General features: G+C 42.9%; 2 protein-coding genes across 3 annotated transcripts in view; both read left to right on the forward strand.

Annotated features, from left to right (window-relative positions):
• The window catches only part of LOC126071871 (zinc finger protein 883-like), a 231,011-nt gene that overhangs the window by 189,010 nt on the left and 22,879 nt on the right, over positions 1-19,122 (forward strand). The window contains exon 2 of the mRNA XM_049876269.1: positions 17,209-17,457. Coding sequence (XP_049732226.1) covers positions 17,455-17,457 — 3 coding nt within the window. The 5' untranslated portion in view covers positions 17,209-17,454. The remainder of the gene's footprint in view (positions 1-17,208; positions 17,458-19,122) is intronic.
• LOC126071869 (zinc finger protein 883-like) overlaps positions 14,686-19,122 on the forward strand; it is a 79,382-nt gene continuing 74,945 nt past the window's right edge. Inside the window, exon 1 of one of the 2 annotated variants that reach the window (XM_049876264.1) lies at positions 14,686-14,744. The gene's annotated coding sequence lies outside the window, so the exon portion shown is untranslated. Of the gene's footprint in view, positions 14,745-14,908; positions 14,997-19,122 lie in introns of those variants that run through there. The other variant, XM_049876263.1, reaches the window with a different exon arrangement.

Here is a 19,122-nt window from a genome sequence, read left to right on the forward strand (position 1 = left end):
CAGATGCCCTATGAGTGTGTGTTCTGACATTGGCTGTCAGGCAGACCTAGAGTGAGTCTTGTGCTATCAGTCAGTTCAGGTTTTCCTACCCTGGTATCGGCTTCCACAGCGGCTTCTGCACACTTGTGTAAAATGTCATTCTCTGTATTTGCCTGCCTGTGTCTCCAGTTTTGGTGGAAACATTTTTCCCTATGACTTCAGTTCTGATGGATCTGAGAAGAGTTGTTAATTTTCAGCTTGTTTAGTTTTTTCTTCTAGTGAGAACAGGAGTGATGACTTCCAAGCGCCATGTCAGACTTAAATGTAAAATCTTTATGTTCTGTATCATTATGTCTTTATTTTCATGTTTCTTCCTTTATGCTCTTCATTTATGCTACTTTGAATTTTCAAGGGTCCCAATTTATGTTTAGCCTATTGCAAATAAGCTTTTCTTCTTTTCTTGGAGTGAGCGATGTTTCTGCCTTCTGCTGAGCATGAAGGTCATTGGAGCCTTTTGGATCCTGGCCCTGTACACTGGGACTTGTTGAAGTTGATGAACATCTGAAATCTATACTTTTTATTTACTGTCCATACCCATAGTATTTATGACCTATGAGGATTTGAATATTTCTGATTTCTTCACATCTCTACCCCCTGTGTCCCCATGATACAGGCTGTGTGTAAATTTTACCTAAATCAGTGTTATTAAATGAAAGAACCAGAGGTATGAACCTTAAGGCAAGCAGTATACCTGTCACAGAGGACTTTGCTGGGAGGAAGATCTCAATGTTGTCTGAATTGAGTTGGATGTTTCCTCTGTCCCCTTGCCATAGTGCCCAGTCAGGCTCTAGGTCATTTATGTTGTTATTGTAGAGTAACAGCCAGAATGACAGCAAAAGTGTGTGCACATGAACAGAAATGGATTTGTAAGGAATTTAGGCTTCAAACACAAACGGACCAGCATTCTTACCCTAGCTCATCCTCATTCTAATTGGGAAACATTGAGCATACGATTAGTTGATTATCTCTTGAGCTTCCTAAAATAACTATAAGCCTATTTAAAATAATGTGTGTTTGAGTCATTATAACTGGTGTTTAATGGTTTTTCCAAAACCTTTCCCTTAATTGTAGTTGCTCAATAAGTGGAACATTCTTTCATTAATACATAGTGTGGTAACGTGTGTTAGAAGTTTTGATGACTTTGAACTACATAATCTATTTCCCTGCAATGGAGGAGACTTTTGGATTTTGCCTGAGGATGGACGCTTCTTTTGACACCATCGTTCCAGGAATGACTTGAGATGACCTAGGCAGCTCACTTCACCCACTGCTCTGACAAGAGGAGCCTTCCTGTTCTCCTGCTGCTTTGCTGTTCAGTCCCATTTCAGCGGGAGAAGTGTGATACAGCAGCCTGTTGTCTCCTTACTGATGCTGAAAGCAATCTGTTTCTCACACTCTAATCCTTAGGGAGCCCCACAGCCCAGGTGGTTCCAGACATCAGCGTTGAAGTAGTCATATGCTCGTACGCCTTTTATGGACTATCACCATGAACAAATTTTGAAGTAGAACCTCCACAGGGCAGGAGTGTAAGTTTCTTAGGATTCATGGGCAAATTGATTGTTAAACCCTCTGCACTTCAATTACCTACCTTACAAAATGGGAATCTTAACCTCTACTTCATGGTCAGCAAACACAAACACATGCTATTACGCCATTTGCAGAAATAGGTGGTTTTCTCATTTTAAAATACAGTTACTAATAATTGGCTCGAAAGTTTGAGAATTGCGTGGTCGTCTAGATTCTCATGTTCTCTGTCTCTCACCTGAACTCTGCTAACTTTTCAATCCCTTTGTCTATTTCCATGAAAGAGTCTGAAAGGATGACAGTGCATCTATTGAGTTATATAAAAATAGGTAATAAAAAACAAAAAAACCAAACCCAGTGCCGTAATAGACCTGTAAAAATTTGTAAATCTGAGACTAATATCCACTATTTGGCAGGTGGTCTTGTTACCTCCTGTTGACCTGGGTTGCCAGTTCGTTAGTGAGGGCCTCTAGACCTCTCATGGCCAGTGAGGGAAACAAGGAAAAACCACTGGTCCATCAATGTTTCCTAGTTAATATCTTATCCTGCTTCATGTTTTGTTGAGTGTTCTGGTGAGTCTTATGGATGGAGATGAAATTGCTTTTTCCCACACAGAAATGATAATCTGAATGTGGAAATAGGGCTTTCACTTGTAGAGAATTTCTCTCCTTTCTGCTTAGTGTTCTGGCTCTTCTGGAGCATAAATATACAGAGTACTGAGATGGAAACTAGGCGGTGTCAAACTGTGGACAGATAAGTTCAGTTTAGAAATACTGTTAAATCTATGAGATAGGAAGCCAAGAGTCAGGATATAAATGTAGACAGCAAAAGGAAGAGGGTGATGGCAAGACTCTAGAGTACATCACAGAACTTTTTTTTTTTAATAATTTTTATTGAGCTTTAAGTGAAAGATTACAAATCAAGTCAGTCTCTCACACAAAAACTTATATACACCTTGCTACATACTCCCAATTGCACTCCCCCTAATGAGACAGCCTGCTCCCTCCCTCCACTCTCTTTTCATGGCCATTTTACCAGCTTCTAACCCCCACTACCTTCTCATTTCCCCTCCAGGCAGCAGATGCCAACATTGTCTCAAGTGTCCACCTGATCCAAGAAGCTCACTCCTCACCAGCATCCCTCTCCAACCCATTGTCCAGTCCAATCCCTGTCTGAAGAGTTGGCTTCGGGAATGGTTCCTATCCTGGGCCAACATTAGGTCTTGGGGCCACGACTACCGGGGTCCTTCTAGTCTCAGTCAGACCATTAAGTCTGGTCTTTTTATGAGAATTTGGGGTCTGCATCCCTGCTCTCCTGCTCCCTCAGGGGTTCTCTGTTGTGTTTCCTGTCAGGGCATCATCTGTTGTAGCTGGGCACCTTCTAGCTCTTCTGGTCTCAGGATGATGTAGTCACTGGTTCATGTGGCCCTTTCTGTCTCTTGGGCTCGTAATTGCCTTGTGTCCTTGGTGTTCTTCATTCTCCTTTGATCCAGGTGGGTTGAGACTCATTGATGCATCTTAGATGGCCACTTACTAGCGTTTAAGATGCCAAACGCCACTCTTCAAATTGGGATGCAGAATGTTTTCTTAATAGGTTTTATTACGCCAGTTGACTTAGATGTACCCTGAAACCATGGGCCCCAAACCCCTGCCCCTGCTATGCTGGCCTTTGAAGCATTCAGTTTATTCAGGAAGCTGCTTTTGGTTTAGTCCAGTTGTGCTGACCTCCCCTGTATTGTGTGCTGTCCTTCCCTTCACCTAAGGTAGTTCTTATCTACCATGTAATTAGTCTCCCACCCTCCCCCCTCTTGTAACCACAAAAGAATGTTTTCTTCTCAGTTTAAACTATTTGTGAAGTTCTTATAATAGTGGTCTTATACAATATTTGTCCTTTTGCAACTGACTAATTTCACTCAGCATAATGCCTCCCAGGTTCCTCCATGTTATGACATGTTTCACAGATTCCTCACTGTTCTTTATCGATGCGTAGTGTTCCAGTGTGTGGATATGTCATAATTTATTTATCCATTTATCCATTGATGGGCACCTTGGTTGCTTCCAACTTTTTGCTATTGTAAACAGTGCTGCAATAAACATGGGTGTGCATATATCTGTTCGTGTAAAGGTTCTTATTTCTTTAAGATATATTCCAAGGAGTAGGATTGCTGGATCCTATGGTAGTTCTATTTCTAGCTTTTTAAGGAAGCGCCAAATCGATTTCCAAAGTGGTTGTACCGTTTTACATTCCCACCAGCAGTGTAAAAGTATTCCAGTCTCTCCACAACCTCTCCAACATTTATTATTTTGTGTTTTTTGGATTAAAGCCAGCCTTGTTGGAGTGAGATGAAATCTCTTTGTAGTTTTGATTTGCATTTCTGTAATGGCTAATGATTGTGAGCATTTCCTCATGTATCTGTTAGCTACCTGAATGTCCTCTTCAGTGAAATGTTTGTTCATATCTTTTGCCCATTTTTTAATTGGGTTATTTGTCTTTTTTTAGTTGAATTTTTACAGTATCATGTAGATTTTAGAGATCAGGTGCTGATAGGAAATGTCATAGCTAAAAACTTTTTCCCAGTCTGTAGGTAATCTTTTTACTCTTTTGGTGAAGTCTTTGGATGAGCATAGGTGTTTGATTTTTAGGAGCTCCCAGTTATCTAGTTTTTCTTCTGCATTCTTAATAATGTTTTGTATACTGTTTATGCCATGTATTAGGGCTCCTAACTTCGTCCCTATTTTTTCTTCCATGATTTTTATCGTTTTAGATTGTATATTTATGCCTTTGATCCATTTTGAGCTCATTTTTGTGCATGGAGTTAGGTATGGGTCTTGTTTCATTTTTTTGCAGGTGGATATCCAGTTATGCCAGCACCATTTGTTAAAAAGACTGTCTTTTCCCCATTTAACTGTTTTGGGTCCTCTGTCAAATACCAACTGCTCATATGTGGATGGATTTGTGCCTGGATTCTCAATTCTGTTCCATTGGTCTATGTATCTGTTGTTGTACCAGTTCCAGGCTGTTTTGACTACTGTGGTGGTATAATAGGTTCTAAAATCAGGTAGAGTAAGGCCTCCCACTTTGTTCTTCTTTTTCAGTAATGCTTTACTTATCCGTGGCCTCTTTCCCTTTTTTATGAAGTTGGTGATTTGTTTCTCCCTCTTATTGAAGAATGTGCTTGGAATTTGGATCGGAATTGCATTAAATGTATATTTCATTTTTGGTAGAATAGACAGTTTTATAATGTTAAGTCTTCCTATCCACGAACAAGGTATGTTTTTCCACTTAGGTAGGTCTCTTTTGGTTTCTTGCGGAAGTGTATTGTAGTTTTCTTTGTATAAGTCTTTTATATCTCTGGTAAGATTTATTCCTAAGTATTTTATCTTCTTGGGGGCTACTGTAAATGGTATTGATTTGGTGATTTCCTTTTTGATGTTCTTTTTGTTGGCGTAGAGGAATCCAACTGATTTTTGTGTGTTTATCTTGTATCCCGATACTCTGCTGAACTCTTCTATTAGTTTCAGTAGTTTTCTGGAGGATTCCTTAGGGTTTTCTGTGTCTAAGATCATGTCATCTACAAATGGAGATAATTTTACTTCTTCGTTGCCAATCTGGATGCCCTTTAATTTCTTTGTCTAGACTAATTGCTCTGGCTAGGACCTCCAGCACAATTTTGAATAAAAGCGGTGATAAAGGGCATCCTTGTCTGGTTCCCGTTCTCAGGGGAAATGCTTTCAAGCTCTCTCCATTTAGGATGATGTTGGCTGTTGGCTTTGTATAAATGCCCTTTCTTATGTTAAGAAATTTTCCTTCTATTACTATTTTGCTGAGAGTTTTTATCATGAATGGGTGTTGAACTTTGTCAAATATCTTTTCTGCATCAATTGATAAAATCATCTGATTCTTGTCTTTAGTTTATGTGATGGATTACATTACTGTTTTTCTAATGTTGAAACATCCCTGCATATCTGGTATGAATCCCACTTGGTCATGGTGAATCATTTTTTGTGATATGTTGTTGAATTCTGTTGGCTAGAATTTTGTGGAGGATTTTTGCATCTAAGTTCATGAGGGATATAGGTTTGTAATTTTCTTTTTTTGTGATGTCTTTACCTAGTTTTGGTATCAGAGATATGCTGGCTTCATAGATGAGTTTGGGAGTATTCCATCCTTTTCTATTCTCTGAAATACCTTTAGTAGTAGTGGTGTTAACTCTTCTCTGAAAGTTTGCTAGAACCCTGCAGTGAAGCCGTTAGGCCAGGGCTTTTTTTTGTTGGGAGTTTTTTTAATGACCTTTTCAATCTCTTCTTTTGTTATGGGTCTTTTTAGTTGTTCTATCTCTGTTTGTGTTAGTTTAGGTAAGTAGTGTGTTTCTAGGAAATCATCCATTTCTTCTAGGTTTTGAAATTTATTAGAGTAGTTAATAGTAATCTGATATGATTCTTTTAATTTCAGTTGAGTCTGTTGTATTATAGCCCATCTCATTTCTTATTCTGGTTATTTGCTTCCTCTCCTGTGTTTCTTTTGTCAATTTGGCCAATGGTTTATGAATTTTGTTGATTGTTTCAAAGCAGCAGCTTTCGATCTTGTTAATTCTTTCAATTGTTTTTCTGTTTTGTATTTCATTTAGTTCTTCTCTAATTTTTATTACTGGTTTCTTCTGGTGCCTGAGGGTTTCTTTTGTTGCTCTCTATTTGTTCAAGTTGTAGGGATAATTCTTTGATTTTGGCCGTTTCTTTTTTTTGCCTGTGTGCATTTATTAATATAAATTGACCTCTGAGCAGTGCTTTTGCTGTGTCCCAAAGGTTCTGATAGGAAGTGTTTTCATTCTCATTGGATTCTATGAATTTCTTTATTCCATCCTTAATGTCTTCTATAATCCAGTCTTTTTTGAGCAGGGTGTTGTTCAGTTCCCAAGTGTTTGATTTCTTTTCCCTGCTTTTTCTGTGATTGATTTCCACTTTTATGGCCTTATGGTCAGAGAAGATGCTTTGTAATATTTCGATGTTTTGGATTCAGCTATGGCTTGCTTTATGACCTAATATGTGGTCTATTCTAGAGAATGTTCCATGTGCACTAGAAAAGAAAGTATACTTGGTTGCTGTTGGGTGGAGTGTTCTGTATATGTTTATGAGGTCAAGTTGGTTGATTGTGGCATTTAGATCTTCTGTGTCTTTATTGAGCTTCTTTCTGGATGTCCTGTCCTTCACGGAAAGTGGTGTGTTTAAGTCTCCTACTATTATTGTGGAGCTGTGTATCTCACTTTTCAATGCTGATTGAGTTTGTTTTATGTATCTTGCAGCCCTGCCATTGGGTACATAAGTGATCACAGAACTTCTGTTAACTTTTTGTGAATTTTTATACTGGTAGCCTCACTGAAGCTTTCACTCACATTGGGAAAGGTGATATCTTGCTAATCCAGAATATGTGGGATGTTTTAGGACTTCGTTGTGTTTGTGGATGTGGCGGTGGAGTTAGCCAGAAGAGTGGACTTTGCTCGATTTTGCTCGGAAGAATCTCCACAGAGATATGATGGAAACCTTCAGGAACCTGTCCTCAGTTGGTAAGGGGGATTTCAGTATTCTTAATTTTTGTTTTCATTTGTGAATGAATATATTACACTCATAGAGCTTGTTTCAAGGTTTGAGTTGAGGAATGGGAATACACTGGAACGTATGCAAAATGTTCAGTGCCCTAACGGAGCTTGGTTTCTAGAGTCTTCCCCAAGAAAGTAAAAATCTGTGTATTAAACTTAGTTTGTATTTCTCTTCTGTTTAAAAGCCTTGAGGGTCTTTAAGTATTGTAAGAGTGTGCATTAGCTTCAGGGGTCACTTTGGACACAGAGAGATTTGTGGATTGATACCTCATTAGAGTTTTACTGTATTTATTACAAATTTGATGCAATGATTTTGTTACAGATAAACTCGTACCAGTCCATCTATAGAGACTCTGGAGACCAAAGTATTGACCCAGCATCAGGGAAATGTTGCCATCCACTGTCTTCCCTCGTGATCTGCCTTTCCGCATGAACACCATTATAGTCATATCCATTTGTTCTCCAAGGGGAAGATCTAAGGAGAGTTAAGACTTATCCAGAGCCTTGGTGTCAGGAGGCACTAGGAAGGCAGGAATCCTTTGAAGGACACACCCTGTATGAAGGGAATTACATTTGAATAAATCATTTTGAAAGAGTCTTTTGTTTTGAAGAGGCTAAACTACCAATATACTTTTTTTTTTTTTCTTTTAGTTTCTGTCAGTCTACTCACACCTTCTTTGTTTATGGAGCCGATGTTCCCCATTTCTTCTCAGCATTACCTTTGTGCACTTGCATTGTCTGCAATACCTTTCTACTTTGCTTTCCTAATGGCACCCTGTTTATGACACTGTTACTTTCAATCCTCAATTATTTTTTAGCACATTGCTTACCCTTCTGTCTTAGTCATCTAGTGCTGCTATAACAGAAATACCACAAGTGGATGGCTTTAACAAAGAGAAGTTTATTCTTTCACAGTCCACTAGGCTAGAAGTCCGAATTCAGGGCGCCGGCTCCAGGGAGAGGCTTTCTCTCTCTGTCGGCTCTGGAGGAAGGTCCTTGTCATCAGTCTTCCCTTGGTCTGGGAGCATCTCAGTGCAGGAACCTCAGGTCCGAAGGACATGCCCTGCACCTGGCTCTCCTTTCTTGGTGTTATGAGGTCCCCATGTCTCTCTGCTAGCTTCTGTTTTTTGTATCGCAAAAGAGATTTGCTTAAAACACTATCCAGTCTTGTGATTTACAACATACAGGAAAATCACATAAAATGGTGGACAATCACATAAAATGGTGGATGGTCACACAATAGTGAGAATCATGGCCCAGCTAAATTGACAGATATTTTGGGGGAACACAATTCAATCCATGACATTCCATCCTTTGGCCCCCAGAAGTTCATGTTCTTGCCACATGTAAAACATCATAGCAAATGTCTTAAATCAACTCCAAGTCCAAAATCCAAAAATTCTTCCTCATCTGTGAAATCTAGAATACAAGTTATCTGCTTGCAAAAGTACAATGGCAGAACGGGCACAAGCTAGACATTTCCATTACAAATGGGAGAAACTGGTGGGAAAGAAGGCATAACAGGCACCAAACAAGTCAGCAGAACACATCACATTAGCCCTAGGCTTTAAGAATAATCTTCTGTTCTCTGATACCATTCACGCAATAGCCCTGCCCTCCAAACTCAAGGTGTTGGCCACACTCTCCGGATTCTGAGTGGAGGCTCCTTGGCCCTGGGCTCCACCTCTGCCTTCCAGGTCCACTGGGACAGCAACTCTTCTCCCTTGGCTTTAGGTGCACCATTCTCCTAGTCCATCTGAGTTGTGACTCCACCCTTAGAAACACCAGAGGCCATGGCTCCACCTTTTGAAGCCCCAGAGGTCGAGGCTGTACCTTTTGAGACTGAGGCAACTCGGCTTCTTGTGTTTCTTTTCTCTTCAGCTTTTGCTTGGTTTCTTGGCCTCTGGCTCCTCGAGCCTCAGGCTCTCATCTGCCCTGCTGGGCTAGTGTTCCAAAGCTCTGTAGCTCAACTGATAAGTGCCTGAAGGCACCCCACTCTGCCAGTAAACTTCGGCTTGGAGGTACTCAACTGTCTTGCCCCATGGGTTGACAAACCTAGCTGCACCCATAAGTGCTCGAAATCACCCCACTCTGCCAGGAGGCCTCCTTCACACAAGCACAGGCACTCAGCTGTCTTGCTTCATGGGTCGAGTGGTGCTTGTCTCCTGGTTCTGCAGCGGCTGACTCTCTGCTGTGGCCAATTCTCTGCTGCTGGCAGTCCTTTGTTACTCCCATTCACAATTTCAAAACTGCTTCCAAATTTTAGTATCTGTTAGAGCAGCACCCCGTTCCTGGTACCAAATTCTGTCTTAGTCATCTAGTGTTGCTGTAACAGAAGTATCACAAGTGGATGGCTTTAACAAAGAGAAGTTTATTCTTTCACAGTCCATTAGACTAGAAGTCCAAATTCAGGGTACTGGCTCCAAGGGAATGCTTTCTTACTGTGTTGGCTCTGGAGGAAGGTCCTTGTCATCAGTCTTCCCTTGGTCTAGGAGCATCTCAGTGCAGGAACGTCAGGTCCAAATGATGCACTCTGCTCCCCTCCCAGCACTTCTTTCTTGGTGGTATGAGGTCTCCGTGTTTCTCTGCTCACGTCTTTTATATTTCAAGTTTGGCTGAAGACACTGCCTAATCTTGTAGACCTCATCAGTATAATTGCTGCTAATCCATCTTATTAATCATAGTGACAGCATTTACAACATGTAACAAAATCACATAAAATGGTGGACAATCACACAATACTGAGAATCATGGCCCAGCTAAGTTGATAGATATTTTAGGGGGCACAATTCAATCCATGACACCTTCTGACCATTGTCAAAGTCCTGGAACATCCAAATGCCTCAAAGTCTTTCTGTGCTCACATGTGCCTTTGTCCTCATAAAAGTTCCTTACCATTGTGTTTGATATTGTGAAACTTCACTTAAAATTATTGGGTCAGTTTCTCAACAGGTTGATAAAGGATAAACATTGTCCCATGAACATTTAATAATGCAATTCATGAAAAATAACCCCTGGTTGTTAACCATGTTAGGAGAAGCCTGTGATTTCCATAGCATAGAGGAGCAGCATAATGACCTGGCGAGTTTTGCTAGGGAGTATCATTCACATAAGTGTGAACAGTACCTCAGGAGAGAGTCTTAAGGTATCAGGACATAGATACAGTCACTATGAGTCAGAATCAACTCTACGGCAATGGGTACATGTGTATGTGTGTGTGTGTATAAAACTAGCTCTCAAATTGTGTGTTCACTTAGTTTCATAAATGTGAATGAGATTGTGATGGTTATGATTGTGTGTCAGCTTGGCTGGGCCATGATTCTCAGTGTTTGTATGTGATCACTCCCCAGGATGGGATCTGCTGTGAGTAGCCAATCAGTTGAAGGGGAATTTCCTTGGGGGTGTGGCCTGTATTTGAATATAAGTGGACATTCTGGCAAGGCTCGGGAGCTGTTTGCTCATGCAGGATTCTGCAGCTGGCTCCTGTTTGTCTGACCTCTGGTTCTTGGGACTTGAGCTAGCAGCTTACCTGAGGCCTTGCCTTCCAGTGTTGGGATTCATTGATCTTCACAGCCTGTGAGCAAGAGCCCTGCTCTCTGACCTGCTGATCTTGCACTCATGAGAAGCCTCTATCCTGACTCGTGTACTTGAGACGTTTCCAGCCTCTACAACCACGTGAGCTATTTCCTTGATACAAATCTCTCTCTATGTATTTATATGCTTTATGGGTTTTGCTTCTCTAGAGAACCCAGTTTAAGACAGGCATATTGAGTACTGGAAATATGTTTGATTTGTACACATTTACCAGAAAGCCCCGTTATTTAGAAGCACTGTGACAGTAATGGACTTGATCTCTATGAGATGATTCAGCTTCTTCAACGTGAGATAACTCAGGGTAGTAAACATTCACATTTACTGTGTACCGTATGTACAAAATGATAAACTGAATTCTAACAGCATGCTTCCTATTTTTGACAGAAGGCATTTAGATGATAGCCTCTGCGAAAGTAAAGAAAGTAAAGAAAAGAAGGTAATCAGGATTGGAAACCTTTCAGTAAGATTCCATATCTTACCAGCCACAAAAGAGCTCTCCTACTAGAGAAAATGCTCTAAATGCCATCAACGTGGAAAAGCTTTCAGGAGTCCTTCCTCATTTAACATCACGTCAGATCTCACGCTGGAAGCCATGCCTGTGAGTGTAAGGAGTGTGGAGTGGCCTGCAGTTGTTCCCCTTCCCTAAGCACTCATGTGAAAACTCTCACTGGACAGAAAACTGATAAATGTAAGGAATGTGGCATCACCTGTAGTTCCTCGTCCGTCAGCACACGTGTACGGAGTCATGGTAGAGAGAGGCCCTGTGAGTGCAAGGAATTTGGGAAAGCCTTTGTCAGTTCTCAGCCCTCACTGAATGTAAGACAATTCAAAGTGGAAAGCATCCTTAGGATGGTAAGGAATATGGGAATATCTTTGGTTCTTCCTGGTCCCTCAGTAAACATACAGGTATTCACAGTGGATCGATGATCCCAATTTTATAGAGGTCTCAGGTTATAATAGATGAAATGTAACAGTGACATGCCCAGAATTCCTCAGTGTGTTATACACAGAGCAAATCCATTGCCATCAAGTCAATTCCGACTCAGAGAGACCCTGGAGGACAGAGTAGAACTGCACAGTAGGGTTTCCAAGGAGTGGCTGGTGGATTTGAAATGTTGACCTTTTGGTTAGCAGTTGAGCTCTTAATCACTGCACCACCAGGGCTATTAATCAAAATTGAAAAAGATATTGAGTTCCTATTATAATTAAAGGAGTAGCCATCACATGGTGGATCCAAATTCCCCCAGGAAACTGCCTCACCCTGAGATGAGGAAAGCTGTGGGAGACCTTATGGCCTACTCAGACTAAATTACATCTAGAGTGACTACCACTCACCTAACAGTAGTATGGGGGAACCTACTTTTTTGGGTACAAAACACGTATCCTTACTCTTGTCAGGACATTCATGTACACTGGCAACAACCTGCATGGCTGATTGAACGACACTGGCCCACAAGACAAAAGCATTACAGGGGAGCAGCTACTAGTCTAGGCATCACGGGATAGATGCAATTCACTTTAATGAGGACCTCCATTCAGAGGGAACGGAATTATTAACTATGTCCGTAGATTAGAGGGAACTCTTTTCCAAGAGGAAGGCAAGGAATGGGAGTCAGCCTGGAAAGATGATCAGGCTTTACAGGTGCTTGAGCTTCAGGTTGACTCATCTAATAAGGGTGAATAATACTAGGACTCCATACTGGGCAGGGGTGTGTACCCAGACCCAACAGGTCCCTGTGGACTACTTTAATACTGATGGAGGTTTGTGTGAGGTCGGTGCAAATTGCGCCTTCATTGCCAGTTGTGTGCTAAGGATTCATATGAAGCCAATCCCCAAGATACATTTGGGGGCTTATCCAACCCTCGCCGTCCCACTTCTCTGTCCTTATTGACAGCCGCCCACATGATTTTCTCTGCCCCTAGCCATCCAGAAGTTAGGACACTGTCGTTCATACCTGCTGCCCATACGGCATGTCTCTGACCCTACCCACAAGGAACTAAGGCAGACTTTACACGTGCTGTATGATGGATCACTTTTGTGTGTGGCCTTTCTAGCCATGGTCTTGTAACTCTCACCCAAGCAACTGGGAAGGACTGTGTGATAGGGTTATTGTGTCCCAATAAATGGGGTTGGTCAATTTTGCCATCCTGCTGGGCTTAAAATGACCCATCCCAGAGGCAAGGAAGAGAAGATACTACCACCACCAAGGAAGAAGGGCCAGCACATCCTTTGGACCCAGGGTCCCTGCGCTGATAAGCTCCTGGACCCAGTAGGCAGAGAGCAAGCTGTTACCCTGAAGACAGTGAGAAGTGGTGCAGAGAAGCAGCAGCAGATATCCCACAGCAGAGGCCTTGCAGCAGGAGATGACATGGTGGGCTTCTCAGCTCATGGAGATTGAAAGCTGAGTACCTGTGGACAGAACCCTAGTACCTGGGAGAGGCATGCCTATGAGCAGACTGCGAAGAGGCTCTCCTGATGGACGAACTGAATCCTTGACTGTTCCTGAGCTGGGAATTGTAACCTATTACCTACTTCCCTAATGAACCCCATAATTGTAAGTAAGGTATGTGAGTCTACGTGGCCCTTGCAATGAATTATCAAACCCAGCAGAGAAGCAGAGAGTGCTGTGAGAGGGTGGGTTTGTGTCAGAACTAGTAAAGATGGTGGGAGAGGAGGCAGCTCTCACTTCCACTGATAGGAATCAGCCTTGGGCTGTTGATCTTGATTCCCCTTCCCCCACCCCCTCATGAGAGACAGGAGGCCAGAGGCTGCCCTCATGACATTTGTACAAGTTTAAGAGGAAACTGTCCTCAGGTTTGTTAATTCGCTGGAACGACTCAGAGAATTCACAAAACAGGTTATACTTAGGATAACATCTTTAATCTAATAAAAAAGATACAAATAGACAACTTAGGGCATGGTCTGTGCTGTTTCCCACACTTAGCTTCCCCGTCCAAAGGGATGCAGTACCCTTCATTCTGTCCAATTTCATCATAAGAGAGCAAGACGTGAAATGAGTAATCAAATTAGAACAAGAACTACCCAGTGTAAGGGAGGATGGAGAGGTGGGAGTGTTGTATTAAGGGGAAAGCAATTTTTCACAACAAAATTTTCTTTCCTGAGTTTTCTCGTTTCAAATTCTATTCATGGCACCAACAGTTTATAGTTACAAAGTGATCAGACAAAAGGAAGTTATATGCCATAAAGTCAGAAATCTGGCAGCAGTTCTCAACACTCTTTACCTTTAGACCCAGTCAGTGAATTGCAAAAGGAATAAGGAAAACCAATCTCTGGCTTCCTTCCAATTTCTTTCTATCCACTTCTTATCTGGGGGACCCCTGATATTTTAATATTGAATACAAATGTGCCTCTTCTTAGGAGTATTACTTATTTTCCCTAATCCAATCTACTTTTCATTCATTTCCTTATCAATTTTTTTTTATTTGTTCAGTAGTTGTTGACTGTGACCTCTGAAAAATGTAAGCTCTGTGGAGTTTTTGTCTGAGTCTGTTAAAGATTAAAAAAAAAACAAAAAACCCACTGCTGTCGAGTCGATTCCGATTCATGGCGACCCTATAGGACAGAGTAAAACTGCCCTTTAGAGTTTCCAGGGAGCACCTGGCAGATTGGAACTGCCTACCTCTTGGTTAAGAGCCTTAGCACTTAACCACTACGCCACCAGGGTTTCCCTGTTAAAGATTACAGCCTTAGGATACTTTATGGGGCAGTTCTCTGTCCTATAGAGTGGCTATGAGTGAGGACTGACTAGTTGTCAACGGGTGTCTGATTTAAAGCTTTTATTTAAGGAGGAAATAAAGGCAAGAGGAGGAACCCAAGTCCGAGGCCAAGTCCCTGAACGTGCCCACCACTGGGCGGAGCCCTCTGCCTCCGCGCCGGCACCCCGCCCCTCCCGCCGAGAGCTCAGCGCAGGAATCGGAAGTGCGCGTGCGCGGCCGGCAGCCATGATTCGCGGTCGGCCGGCTGGGGCGTGAGGTACGTCTGTGGCGCTGCCGGCGTCCGGCCTGGCCCGGTACCAGGTCCAGCCAGCCGGCCGGGGGGGCCCGCTGGGGTTCCGGATGGTGCCGTGCCGCGGGGCCTCCGTAGCCGGACTTGGCCTGCAGCCTCCCGCCGCCGGCGCTGCCTCTTCTCCGGGGCCTGGGCCTCGGCCGGCGGCGCAGCGAAGCGGCCGCTGTGCTCTCCCAGCCCGGCTGAGGAGTCCCGCGCCCGCCGCGTCGGGACGGCCAGGTAGGGGGGCGAGGCCTAGGTGTGTCGGGGCGTTAATAGGTGAGGCCGTGCGTGGGCGGAGACCAGGGGTGTCCGCGTCGCCGGGAGTCTGTGAGGAATGCGGGGTGACAGGCCCGGGGAGTTAGCCTGTGAGCGCCCCGCTCCCGCCGCCTGAGTGCGCCCCGCACCGGGCTCCGTCGTCCGCCTGCGTCCCCGCCGGCAAGGACTGTTGGGAAGCTCTTGGGGGTTCTCAAGGAAGCGAGGTTGTGGGGAGGCGTCTCCCCCTCCCCTGGTTTGTTAACGGGCTCTGGTGGCGCAGTGGTTAAGCGCTCGTCTGCTAAGCAAAAGGTCGGTGGTTCAACCGCCATCCTCTGAGCAGGAGAAAGACGGGGTAATCTGCTCTGTCAAGACTACACCCTTGGAAACTGTGTGGGGCAGTTGTATCCTACCAGATGGGTTTGCTGTGAGTCGGGATTGACTCCATGGCAAGGGTTTGGCCTTTAGTTTAGTTGTTACAGGACTTTGACGTAGATGAAGTAGCAGGAAACATGGATGGAACTAGTACGCCCATTTGGAACGATAGCTATCCCCACCTCGGGCTGCAAATATTAAGAGGCACGTTTCCAGGAATCACTTGTCTCTAAGGCAGAAATTTCCTCCACAGTTGTGCCAGAGACAATATGGCCCACCTGATGTGGCTGAACGAGGTTGACCTAGAAGACGAGCAGGTAATAGAGATCACAGACCCAGTGTTGCTCCGGGATCCTGAGCATAGACAGAGACAGGATTTGTGCTGGATTAAATGCTAATGAGGCAGCCATAATTTCTGCCACCAAATAGCCGCACTTAATAGGTTGGAGGCTCCTTGCAGTAAAAACGCGGCACATTTCCATTTTAAGAGCAGCAAATACTGGAATTGAGGACAGTCTGGGGGGGTGTGCGTTATGGATGTGTTCCAGATATTTCAGCACGTCCTGGTCAGCTGCAGTGTTGCTGAGAGCTCTTCATTTTTAATTTTAGAAAATGCCCTTATTTGGATAAATATGAAATGTGCAGCTATTGGAAAGGACACAACTTTGAATATGAAAAAGTGAAACTTAAATTGATGAGTAACATGTACAGCATTTGTAATATAAATAGAGAATAAGTTTGAGTTTAAACCGGGTGTTATAATGTAGAAAAACCATAACACATGTATATTGAATTTGTTGAAGCTAAGAGGAACAAAAGGCTGCTGTTTTATACAGTGGAAAAGATAGGAGTGAATATATAGGTAATGAAGAATCAAGCAGTAGCTGCAGGTATTTGAAAATAAAAATGTGTAGTTTTGATTGTCCTGTTTGAGAAATCTTTGCTAACTCCAAAGTCATTAGCGTAATCTGTATTTGTAAAATTTAGAATTGGGATTTGCAGGAGTTGCTGTTATGAGAGCAGTCTTGTTATCTTCTTTCAGTGCTACGAACCACTTACTCCAGATCCATTTATTTGAAGAGTCTATTTTTCTTCTCTGCGTTTTCTCAAATGTGATTTTATTCCTTTAGGTTATCACTGCCTGGGATTGGCATTTAATCTTTGTAATGCCCACATACATGATAACAATCCCATGTGAAACGAAAGCCAATATATTTTATTTTTGGTAACAAGGGTTACATAATCAGAATTCTGTGTAGTTCTCTACGCAGAGGGGAAGAAAGGATCTCAACAGGAAAAAAAAATGTAAATTGCAAAATTGATAGGAAAAATACCGATGACATTTTACAGTGATGTAAATGAAATGAGAATTAAAAATCAGCACATGATAAAAAATGAAGGACTCATAATAGGTTTATTAACCAGTCTTGAAAAATATGTTGTTCCTTTCAATTCACCTATGTTGATATCAAGTATATATGTCTATCTGGATTAATAAGAAGCAGAGATTCCCAGGTAAAGCCACAGTCTGAACCTTGGGCCTCTGACACTCTGTGGAAATCTGGTTCAAATATTGTAGCCTGGCCAGCTATGGATGCCTCCCATGCTGTGGCATGAGGAAATTGCTTCATTAGTGATTTCCTTTCCATATAGTTGAAATCTATAGAGCTGTATGAAGAATGCAAGTACTACCAAGGTGGAGCAATGCCTTAGCCTGGGAGGAAGTCCTTCCCAGGGAAAGAGCTAAAGCCAAAAACCTGTCACTCCCTACATACCTCAATACTGTGTCTCCCACCCTGCCCCCTGTCTTCTTCCATTTCAGGTCCCAGGTGTGACTCAAGAAGAACTGATCCTGTTTAGGCAGCGTGGAACCTGGGACTACCATCTTACACATCTGTAAATCACCAGTAGGCATTTGAACTGCTGACTGCCTGTGTAGACCAAACATTATTCATCTGCTTCCAGACTGTTTAGTGGCATTGCTTCCACTCTCATTCCTCTTGCCTTAACTGCTTCTTGGGCTGTGTAGAGGACATTCACTTGGACTTGGAGAGGCTGAAGGCAGGAAATGGTGAGTACCACAGAGAACTGGGTAATTGTCAGCATAAAGGGGTGAGGCTAAATGTGATCTGTTGGGGAATGAGCTGTGAGTTCCCAGTTCTGTGCTTGTTATATGATATAAAGGGTGGCAGAAGAGGCCAAAGTCGAAGTCCTAAGAAGCACCATTTTATACGGCTCTTCTTCTACACACATGTGGTTTTCTAAGCCTTGAATGCCTAGGCCACCTTCCTTTTTGACTTCCAAGTTGGCATAATGGGGCATTACCACAACCACTCTGGGCCTTGGTGCTCTGTGTTTTTTGTGTTTTGTTTTTTTTCAGTTGTGCATTAGGTGAAAGCAGATTAGTTTCTCCAACAGTTAATACACAGCTTTTTTTGTGACAATGGTTGCAATCCCCACAATGTATCAGCATTCTCCCGTTCCCTACCCTGGGTTCCCTGTTTCCATCCGTCCATTTTTCCTATCCCTTTCTTCCCTTTTGTCATTGCTTTTGGGCAGGTGTTGTCCTTTCGGTGTTGTATACATGATTGATCTGCGAAGCAAGTTCCTGAGGTGTGTTATTGTTTGTTTTATAGACTTCTCTAATCTTTGGCTGAAGGGTGAACTTTGGGAGTGGTTTCAGTTCAGAGTTGAAAGGGTATACAGGGGCTGTAGGCTCGAGGGTTCCACCAGTCTTTGTCAGACCAGCAAGTCTGGTCTTTTGTGTGTGTGTGAGTTTGAATTTTATTCCCCATTTTCCTCTGCCACTGTCCATGACCCTGTATTGTGATCCCTTTTGAAATGACCAGTGGCTGCCAGGCATCATCTAGTTGTTCTGGGCTCAGGCTGGTGAAGGCTGTGATATTTGTGGCCCATTAGTACTTTGAAGTAATATTTGCCTTGTGTCTTTCATTTTCTTCATTCTCATTTGCTCCAGATGAGATGGGACCAGGAGATGTATCTTAGTTGGCCAGTCGCAAACTTTTAAGACCCCAGGCGCTGCTCACCAGTGTTGGATGTAGAACATTTTCTTTATGAACTACGTTATGCGAGTTGACCTAGATGATCCCCATGACCACGATCCCCAGTCCTCAGCCTCAGTCACTCAGCACCTCAGGCTGTTGGAATGTGTCTTTGAAGCTTCTCTAAACCCTAGTGGCGTAGTGGTTGAGAGCCATGGCTGCTAACCCAAACGTGAACCGTTTGAATCCACCAGGTGCTCCTTGGAAACCCTATGGGGCAGTTCTGCTCTGTCCTTTAGGGTCGCTATGAGTCTTAATCAACTCAAGGGCAACGGATTTGTTTTGGTTTTTATGAAGCTTCTGTGACTTTGGTTTCGTCAAGTCATCCCCTATATCGTGTGCTGTCTTTCTCTTCATCGATATGAATACTTATCCTCTGTCTATCCTTGTAACCATCAAAGATTGATTCTTTCATCGTGTAAACCTTTTCTTGAGTTTTATACTAGTGGTCTCATACAGCACTTGTCCTTTTGTGTTTCACTTCTTTCACTTACGTGTTGCCATCCAAATTGATCAGTGTTGTGAGGTATATTGCAGGTTCATCATTTTTCCTTATACTTGAGTAGTAGAATGCAGGCATTATTGAACAATATCATTAATATCTCAAGTGATATTTTGCTGAGTATCATTCAGCAGTGATTGCAGCAGTACATCAACAGGGAACTGTCAGGAGT

The sequence above is a fragment of the Elephas maximus genome, chromosome 3, assembly GCF_024166365.1.
Source record: "Elephas maximus indicus isolate mEleMax1 chromosome 3, mEleMax1 primary haplotype, whole genome shotgun sequence".
Taxonomy (NCBI): Eukaryota; Metazoa; Chordata; class Mammalia; order Proboscidea; family Elephantidae; genus Elephas; species Elephas maximus.